Raw genomic sequence first — 10,864 nt, 5'->3', positions numbered from 1 at the left:
ACAATATAAATGTCTTTTTCTCTTCATCATACAATATTTATGCCTTAGAAGTCATACAATACCCCAAAAATATACTTTTTCTTCTTCTTGCACTCAACTTATTTCTTTGTTGTTTAGGAATCGAAGCATAACATTGAGAAGCAAAAAATTTGAAATGTTGAACAACTGGAAGATGGTTATACCACATCTCATATGGATTTTTATTATTGATGATAGAGGAAGGACACTAATTTCTAATATAGGTTTCACAAAGCACTACTTCTCCCCAAAGCATCAATCTTACATTCTTGAAAAACATCATCGATCTAACCATATTAAGAAGGGTTCTATTCATTCATTCTACAACACCATTTTTTTGTGGATTATAAGGTATCATGGTTTTCCATTTGATACCATTCTCTTGCAAATATATTTCAAACAAATGTGAAACATATTCTCCTCCATTTTAATTCTTATAGTACCTATATTAAGTTGAGCTTCATTTGTAAGCAAGAGATGAAATTTTTTAAACACATCAAAAACTTATGAGTTTTCTTTAAGAAGATAGACCCAACACATGCTTTGAATAATCATCAATAAAATTCAGTATATATTTATTTCCATTAGCAGTTGCAATAGGCATAGGTCCACATAAATATGATTTTATGAGACTTAATTTCCTTGAATCTCTAGAAGTAGAGCTCTAAAAATATTGTTTGTGATGCTTCCCCAATATATAAGCATTACATGGAGTCAGTTTTCTTGGAACTATTTGAAGTCCCTTAATCCCATGTTGTCTCATAATTCTAATACTTTCATAATTAATATGACCAAAGCGAGCATGCCATAGTAAACTTGATGACATAGTATCATTTTGCTTGATTGAATGATTAGTATTTAATGCAACAGATGACATAACTTTCAAATTTAATATTTTATCTTCTTCCACACCAGTCATTATAGTATCATTATTTGTTTCTCTTTGAATTTCCACTTTACCATCAAATATGTATATGGAATGTCCCTGTTGTCTTATTTGGATCAGAGATAATAAATTCATTTGAAACTGTGGAATGTAAATAACATCATTTAAAGTATAATTTGCAAGCACATGATTTTTTAATTGAATAGAACCAACCCCTGATGGTTTTATTTGAGTTTTATCAACAAAATACACTACTCCATCAATATTATCACTGAAATTTTCAAACAAATATCTTCTAAAGGTCGTATTATAATTGTCACTTATGTCTAAAATCCAAAGTCATGCCATGAAGAAAATGAGGTACTAAATATATCTTCCATATTAAAATTACAATGAACAACAACATAATGTGCATTCTCAAAAGTTTGTCCTATTCTGGAATTAGTTGATATTTCCTTTGAAGCATTTGTTCTCTTCTTTCATTAATTTGCAAGAATTCTACAATTTGCAGCAGTATGTTCAATTTTACGACATCTAAAGCATTTTATAGTTATTTTATTACAGATATTTCTTTATTTATCATTTTGTTGTTTATCTCCCTGATTATTTTTCCCCCACAACTGGCCCACCCCCTTCCCCCTGTGCCTCTATAATTCCTCCTACCTTGTCCTCTGTCACCCTTAGTATTTTTGATTGATTCTTCTTGAGCTTTTCATTCTTTTTGAGAAAGACATAACATTTAAGTATTAGAATTATGTAAAGTTTATTTCTTGCCAAAATCCTTCTCTCTTTCAGCAATTTTTCCTACTAATTTTTCAAAATCTAAATCTTTTAATTTCCCACTATGTTGGAGAGATTCCTAGTGTGAATAACCAGGGTAGAGGGATTTTATAAAGGAAGTAAGTTTTTGATCAACTTTAGCTCCAGTAGATTCAATTTCATGATTGATAGATTTAATTTCAAAAGAAAGTTTCAATGGATCATTATCTTTCATTTTCATATTAAACAACCTCAATAATAACTGGATTATCTCCAATTCAGAATGTGAATCATAAAGCTCTTTCAATTTTTTTATTGCGCCATGTGTCATTTTAGTTTGAATAATGTATCTTCTTACTTCTTATGAGACGAAAGTGGAAATTAAAGCATATGCCTTTTTATCCTTACCTTCCCAAATTGCTAGTTGTTTTCCCTCATTAGGCACTTCTGGTGCATTATATCATTTTCCTTCACGAAATCTATCCCACAAATCATTAAAAATAAGTGTATTTTTTATTTTTCTATACCACTCCTGGTAATTTCCCTTTCCGAAAAGGAAAACGCTAACTAAATATACCAAAGAATTCATTTTTGAAGATAAAATTAGAAGTCAAAATCATGATTATACATAACTCTGTTTAAAAAAAAATCATTTTTTGTTTCGACTAGGAACAAAGTTTATTAGGAACTACAACCCAATAAACCAACTGTAAATAAACACATGAGAATACAACCAATCCAACAGTGAATATCCTTCATTCAAGCACGATCAATGATGGTTCAAAGGTATAAGTCACTAGTGGTTACATCCAACTTACAACGGAACCAATGGTCAAGAACCAACAATCAAGATCAATTGACAGAAATCAATGGCATGTAAATGCAATGAGTGGTCCCAAGAGACAGTTATCTGTCGCACAAGTCCTCACAATTTCAATGAAACAAATACATGATGCCAACATCCAACGATACTCACATCACTTCTCTTGTCGAGTTTTAATGAGGGTTGTGGTTTCGGGTGGCGGTTTGACAAAACCGTTCAACACAAAAAATGACGGTTATTATTCAATATGTGGGCACTCAGTGAATTTCTTATACCACTAGTGTGTGGTGTAGGGGTGGTTTCCAAAACCACGAAACATGTGCATGTCCCACGTTCTTTGTCAAATTCCACTTTGAATCAACTCGGGATATCACACACTTCGTCAGGATTATTAACTCTACAACTTCTGCATTAATAAAGATAGAACCGGGCACAATCATTTCGACGCTTTTCAAAAAAAATTATGCTATGGTACCATTGTTACAAGTGCGTGAAGAACTTCATGATGAAAAGATAGTATTTTGCGATATATTTTATTAATCATAAGCATATATTTATACAAATAAACGTGAAGGGAGATACGTCTCCATAACTAGAAAAATAGGAAATACCTAATTTATGTCCTAACTGTGATTATATACATAATCCTAAACGATTATTCAACATTTATAATATAACATCAAACTAAAATGGATCTATGCTACGTTAATTCCCCCTAAAATAGGTTGTATTCCACATGAATACCATGGGTCAATACTATGGATCAATACCATGGGTCATTTTTATTTTTTTATTGTTTAATTTTTATAGGGTTATTTTTATTTTATTTTCACCTAAGTTAAAATGTTTACATTACATTACGTCACATTACACATTTCTAGTATAGTATAGGTATTGGATCTCGTCTCAAAGAAGAAATTACATATATCCCTCATACTAAAAAGTAGTTTATCTCACTATATAAAGTTCAATGTAAATTAAAGATGAAAATTGAAGTATTCTATTTATGGCATACATTGATTTTTAAAGTAACGTTATTATTATTTTTTAAAGTAATGTTACACACAACATCTCTCGTATATACATATATTAGCGGACACACACACACATATAATATATATAATTTTTTTAATATAATGTTATGTTACAACATCTCCCTCACATACTGGGTTTTAAAGCGCCTTTCAACAAAATGATAAAACAAATGTAATAATACTTATAAATTAATATGATGTAAGTTTGTTGATAACCATATAAATTATTAATTTTATTAATTCTTAATAAAATGATTAATTTACTTTATATATATATATAATCACTTAAAGTAAAATTTTATTGTATATATATAATCATACACGCAATTTTTATTAATTAAGATAATATTTCATTAAAATATATTAAGAAATTTATAATAATTTAATTTATATGTTGATTAGGTTACTATATAAAGTTGCTCTAAACTGAAATTCTATAGAAAATTTATATAGGATTTATAAATTAATTAATGTTCTCTAAATAATAAATGGCACAAATAATTTCATTTAACACTAAATTTATTAGGATAACTATGATTATTTCTATATTTCATTTCCTCCACTACCACAACATAGGAATGGAAGGTGAGACCATTAATTATATAAACCTATCTCTTTGAACATGTATCTAACAATCACCATCACATGTTTAGGGGATGAAGGCTAACATTGGCCCCTTGCAATTCTATATTTCAAATAATACTTAGTGGGAAATACCTCCAACCTTCCTAAGGGTAAGTAACCAACACCATCCCAAATCATTATTGTGTAAATTCTTATATCATGTCCATAATGCGGTTAACTTAGATGAGCATTACATTTTATAAATTATGGTTTCTCATAACCATTAATATCATTTTCATCATGTACATCACAAAATTCATACAATTATTTTAGAGTTACCTACCAATATTTTGACACTACAATAATTTCACAGAGGCTTTCAATTTGTAAGCTAGCTTACCATTTGAGAAAAATGTGTGTATACATATAACATTGTCATATAGTAATCCATAAGGCAATATTGACATTAAAATTGAAAAAAAATAAACTTATCATATCCATGTATTTATAATGTAACATTTCTTGCCATTACATTACAAAATAATTGATAGAATATGATACCAAAACACACAATCATGCAAGTTTTATTTAGGTTTTAGATTTTCATAAAGGGAAGACATTTTTGTGAAGAGTATTAATTTTTGAACCCAATGTATATTTCAAGTTATGTAATTGAGTCTACAATCAAGAAAACTATATATTAATGTATTATAAGGAAAGATGGCCTATAAATATATTTAAGCATTAGCAATAGTCAACTAGCTCTCAATTGAATTAATAATGATGATTATATGATGATTATTAATTAAGGAAAGCTTCCACAAAAAATGATGCCAAGGAGTAATTAAAATATATATTCAAAGTTTGATGTAAGATCACTTCAAATGCCATTGTTTAATTGAGTCAAAAGAAGAATTAAGTCGGATAATGATCAAGCTATGTGCAAGAGAATGTCAACTCAAAACATAATAAGAGAAAAAACGAGATGCTAAGTTATGCCATCATGCAAGTTGTGGAGATTATAAATTCAAAATAAAAGAACAAATTTATAACTCATCAAAATTTGGGAAATTACACTCAAAATAGTAATATGAGACGAAACAAGATGCTCAGTTACATCATAACGCAGAGCTATGAAGAATACCAACTCAAAATAAAGAACACGTTTATGACTATATGATGTCAAAATTCACACTCCTTTACATTGTAATTTTATTTTCTAAATATTCATTAAGTTATTTGTTAGCACACCTTGTACCTACTTATATAGAGGGAAATATTTATATTGAATTAGAGGGAAATATTTATATTGAATTAAAGGTGGAATTATTGGAAGCATAAAAAAATATATATTTAAATAACAAATAAAAATATTATTATTAAAGTTTCATGGTGTATTGCAGTGTTCACTTTGGCTGTGGGATAGTTTTCTAAATATTTATTAGATTGTTTACCAATTTTGGATATATTGATTTAGAGATAGATAATTTCAAAATGAAAAGAAAATATTTTATATATATATTACTTTTTATAAAATAAATATTTTTAACATTTATTTATTTTTCTATTTGAAAATCAACATTTTGCATGGCATATTATTATTTTTTATGCTTTAAAAATAGATAAAAACAAAGATTATATAGTAGCTAGTACCTAAGGCTTAGCTTAACTATAACTTAATTAAAGTAAAAAATAATAAAGATAAATATTTTATCACAAAAATAAAACAACTAATAATATTGTATTGTTGAAAGCCATTACCAAAAAATTAAGAAATATGATTAACTAATATATTTATGGACTTTATTTTTTATTAATAAATATATTTTTACAATTAAATTCATTAAAATATGTTTTTGATATAATAATATGTTTTTGTATTAGAGAAAAAACTATAATTCATGAAAATAGATATAATAGAAAAATGAAAAAAAAAAAAACTAAAACATTAAATAAAAAAGAAATAGAACTAAAAACAAAAAATTAGTAACATAAATGGAAGTTACTAAAGAGCGTCAATTAATCACCTTACAAATAAAAAATTAAATAATAATAATAAAATAACAAAAATTGAATTCCCAATAGTAAACCATAAATAAGTAGCTAAAAATTTTAATCAGACACAAATTAATATAAAATCAACTAAACTAAATACTTAATAACACCCACATTTATATATTGGGAAATATGACGTTATGTAGGTAAAGACCGCAGCCATAATATAAAGTGAATATTGTATTATTGCTAACTGCCTCCAAATACATATAGCATACAAAATAATGGCAAGCTCGTAGCAATAACGCAATGCATCGCAGCAACCCAATGGAGCACAAGTATGGAATTATAATAACAGATTGTGTTTATTGTTTTCAAAGGCTCCGTGGTAATGGAGGAAAAACAGGCCCTTCAATAGTTTTCACCGTATTTGTTGGCAAGCAGACACAAATTGCCAGCGCAATAGTAGGTTTAGATGCTGCAAGCTGTAATTGCATTATGTATATAAAAGATACCACCGTAACATAGAATGCTCAATATCGAGTTCACGTTTATTCATCGGTTCTCCACTTAGTTGTTACTGTGCAGGGGAGAGTTTTTTCTCTATCATTTATTCTAAATGGGAATGGTGGGTTTAATTTGTAAAATCAAAGTATTTTCCTTCTTGATTCATCTCACTCTCACATTACAATATATGGCAAAGGTTGAGGGTATCTCATGTTCCTAACAAAGTTTTTGAATTAAATATTTATAACTAAAAAAATCATATACTAAATATATATGATTTTGTGTATTTATTTAAATGGAGTATTGTGTATTTTATATTTTAACTATAAAAAGAAAAAAAAAAATTATTTTAATGTTAAGAGGCTAAAGATAGTTTATAAGACATTGTTTTTTCATCTGTTTGATGTATTCAGTTTTTTTTTGTGAAGCTTTAAAACAAACTTTCCCTAAATAGATTATCTCAAGAGCCAGCATATTTACATAACTTTCCCTATTGTCTTTATAGACCTCACATTCTAAAATGAAATGTTTCTTTGTTTCAATTTTTCAGAAAAGCAAAAAATGCATACCCTTCTTCCCACACTATATATTCTAACAAAAAAACTAATTTTAATTTATTAAGAAAAAAATTAATAATTAATATATTTAGAATATATAAGTTTTATACTTTAAATAAAATAAAAGAACATATTTTACATTATAAATTGTAATATTAATTTATAATATTATTAAGTATATACTTAAAAAAAATCAAAATTTCCAAAAATTAAGCTCAATTCAGAACCTTTTTCTCTATGAAAACTATAAACCATAATCTTTAATATCTATTCATTATTAATTTTCATTTCCATTTCTATTCATTGGGCATTTCCTTTTTGATTCACCTCTTTCGCATTACGATAAAGAAAAATAAAATTATTTCATACTAATTAATTTTTAATTATATGCTAACAAATTTAATAAACTTTCATATACCTGGTTAAATTCCCATTATTAAATTTCATGAATATGGGTTATTAGATATTCCTCCATGTTAATAAATTAACAAATCTGCATATGAAATTTAATTGTCCTGTCATTACCATATAAAATTTAGGCGAATAAATGAACTCATATAGAAAGAAAAACAGAAGATTATTAAATATGTGCTGTAAACCAAATCCATTGATGCCAGACAGATTAAAAATTACATTGAGCACTGCACTACATTTCTATATAATGGCACTATATTATCTAGCAGTATATTATGGCCCGATCGATATTCAAGCAGCATTTCATAAAACTCAAGATGCATTATTTAATTAGGTTTTTCCTATCCTCATGAACGTATGAACTGCATCCAAACTAACCTCTGCATGATTGGATATGGAAGTCTGGAAATATCGACTGCTTGTTCACTCAAATCAGAGATACATTTCAAAGAATACTTAGAACTGACAAGATTATAGCAAAGGTGGGCAATCTAACAACCTGAAAAGAGGATCTGAGACATTTTTCTTGAGTTCTTACGAACTATCAACCTGATCTCGAAAGGGCTCTGGAGAACTGCACAAAATCCTTAATATGGAAGTTATTGTCTGTGAGTAAAAACTGCACATTGATAACAAATAATAATCTGCTGCTCATGATAGAAAATATTTGCATGAAGAAAAATGCAGATCTTAAAAGTCCTTGGTTCTATTACAAAATGCTTTATACATTGAAAGTGTAAATTACAAATAAACCTGATGCATGAATTAATAACCATATTCAACCTACATTATTTAAATGGGTATAAACCATTATGAGACCTAACTGAGGTGTATGTTCTGCTTGCATCAGATCATACCTTAAAGCTGTGTAGCTATTATACCTTGTAGCTGCACACAGGCGAGCTGGCAGTATCTTCCAGAAGATAGAGATCCTTCTCAACAGCAGCATCTGATTCCAATTCCAGTCTTGTGCGTTTAGGATTCCTAATCTCAGCAAGATGAGATGCTCTTAACTTGAAATCCTGATCAGTGGAGGATAAAACCCTTTGACCACCATTTTGTGGTTCAGTAAGTTGGCTTACATCCAAGGCCTGTCGTGGTCCAGAAGAAGCATCGGAAGCCATAGAAGAATCCTCCTCATGATGAGCCTTGTTTCTCCGAAAATCCTCCTCAAAGCCACTGAGGCTCCTGCTGTTACAGTAACTATCAGAGCATTCATCCAAGGATTGATCAAAATAAGTAGTCCACCCAGACTCAGAAATGCCTTGGATCTCATCAGGATTAGTGCCATTTTCCATTGAAGGGCACTTAGCATCCATTCTGTACCTGCATTTTGGTCCACTGGAAGAACAAACAAGAGGCTGCTTCTGGTGCTGCTGCTGCAACATGTTGATAAACACAGAGGAACAACCGTTGTCTGTGGAGCTTAGCTGAAGCACAAATTGATAAAATAATGGCGTTGAGTGTTGCTCATATAAGGACGCAGCTAGCTCTGAATACTGCATGCACATCCCAATGCGCATGGATGCCTCACATCAACAGGTCTTATATCACTAAAGGGGAAAGTCATGGTCAGGGACACATGGGCCGGCCCAGTCTGAGAAACCTCCTGAAGGAGAAAGTATTGAAAAGACAATCCCTGTTGACGGACCAATAACTGTTGAAAGAAATCAAATCCCATGAACTCTTCAAACAACTGAAAGGAAAAGAAAAAACCAATTGCCCCGCACTTTCTCTCTGCCATTTGCTTTCAGTTAGCCAGACCAGACCCAACCTGACAAGCTATAAGCAATCTACGGATGACAACTTAGACTTGCATCACTGGCAATTGTTATGGGCATGGACCTAATCCACAGCCCTGTACTGCACACTGCACTTCTCTTAGCCCTACATGATGACGAGAACCTACTGTTGCACCCTGCCACAAATATTTACTATCTTCACTCCTTAGGCACGTAAAATCTCTGTAAAATCTATTTCGTGGCGTAAGGTAAACCCTAAACCCTAATCCAATGCGTTAAACCCCGAATCTTGTCGTGGATGGCGATGTGCAGTGTGGAATGATGGACCAGGGAGCTGTTCAGTCATACTCGCTTGCCATGTGTCAACGTTTTGCTTAACGATCACGTAAACAAAACTAAAACCGAGTCATGGTATTATTTTTTTAAGTTCTCCTTTTGGAGATTGGTATTTGTGCTCTGTCCGTGCCGTGTTTTAGATCCATGGAGAAATGGTTACCACATGTCATCATCTTTTTAGTCACCACGTATAAAGTTTACCGTCCCCTCTGCCTTCCCCTCGGTTATTTGGTTACTGAAAGTAAAACTTCAATGCATTCAGGTTCAGCTTTTATTCCTTGGAACACACATTGTTATACAATGTAATATTCTAACCAATCATCCAGGGCTACCCTCAATTTCTGTGTTGAGAGCATCAAATTAGGTGGTATGTGTTGGAAGAACTCCTGTGTTGAGAGCATCAAATTAGGTGGTATGTGTTGGAAGAACATCATCGACAAGAAAAATGGTATGGTTGGAATTCCCATGTTGTCCATAATAGGAGCATTGGTTAAGAGAAACCCGTAGATGATTAGAGCTCCAAATTAGGTTGTATGTGATGGAAGAATACCATTCATATGAAAATTGCATATTTGAAATTCTTTTTCTCTCACATAGTAGTATTGTGTTAAGAGATAGTTTTAAGTGTTAGCTCAATAGTGGTAATGTGTTAAGAGATAGTTTTGAGTGTTAGCTCAATTGGTCTAGTGTAGATAGTTTTCTCTATTGATATGTCAATGGTTAATTCTCTTGACACCCTTAGGGATAGGTTCATGGTTGAGCTAGCAAAAAAAATGTGCCTGTAAGAAATCACCTTTCAATTCTCTTAACACTCTTGGGGTTATATTGGTGGTAAACAAACATTGTGTTAAGAAAAAGCCTTGATGCTTGGAGCTCCTTATTAGGTGGTATGTGTTGGAAGAACACTATCCACATGAAAAATTGCATGGTTTATATTCCCCTCTTTGTCCACAATAAGAGCATTGTTTAAAAGAAACCCATAGAAGCTTAGAGCTCAAACATGCCATCGTGTGCTAACTTCCATTACCCTTATTTTCCATTCCACAAATCCATGGTATGTTCAGTTTGTTGGGCTCTTCACAGAGAGGTGTGGTAATAGCTATGTACTGGAAATTCCACATTGTGTTTCTTTTGAGTATGCATGAGAAGTTGTGTTGAGGTTGTAGTTCTATTATTTTACATATAAATGAAGCTCAACGTGTCTAAAACTAGACCTAGAAAAGTGTCAC

At 30.7% G+C, this 10,864-nt stretch overlaps 1 protein-coding gene across 1 annotated transcript; it reads right to left on the bottom strand.

The window, feature by feature from the left end:
- Positions 1–7,772: 7,772 nt before the first annotated feature.
- Positions 7,773–9,262, bottom strand: LOC149146249 (uncharacterized). The gene is made up of 2 exons (XM_089449844.1): positions 8,439–9,262; positions 7,773–8,131 (listed from the first exon to the last, which is right to left on the bottom strand). Exons 1-2 carry the CDS (start codon positions 9,078–9,080, stop codon positions 8,102–8,104), a joined length of 672 nt encoding a protein of 223 aa, XP_089305970.1. The 5' UTR covers positions 9,081–9,262; the 3' UTR covers positions 7,773–8,101.
- Between the last annotated feature and the right edge of the window lie 1,602 nt (positions 9,263–10,864).

This window comes from Pinus tabuliformis, chromosome X, assembly GCF_031772625.1.
Source record: "Pinus tabuliformis cultivar Carrire ecotype Pingquan chromosome X, CPIR1, whole genome shotgun sequence".
Taxonomy (NCBI): Eukaryota; Viridiplantae; Streptophyta; class Pinopsida; order Pinales; family Pinaceae; genus Pinus; species Pinus tabuliformis.
This window is presented reverse-complemented; position numbering and strand designations above follow the sequence as displayed.

Coding starts and splice junctions, on each gene's coding strand:
- LOC149146249 (XM_089449844.1), bottom strand. CDS start 9,080: ATGCGCATTGGGATGTGCATGCAGTATTCAGAGCTAGCTGCGTCCTTA. Junction 8,132..8,438: donor CGCCTGTGTGCAGCTACAAG/GTATAATAGCTA, acceptor GATTTTGTGCAG/TTCTCCAGAGCCCTTTCGAG.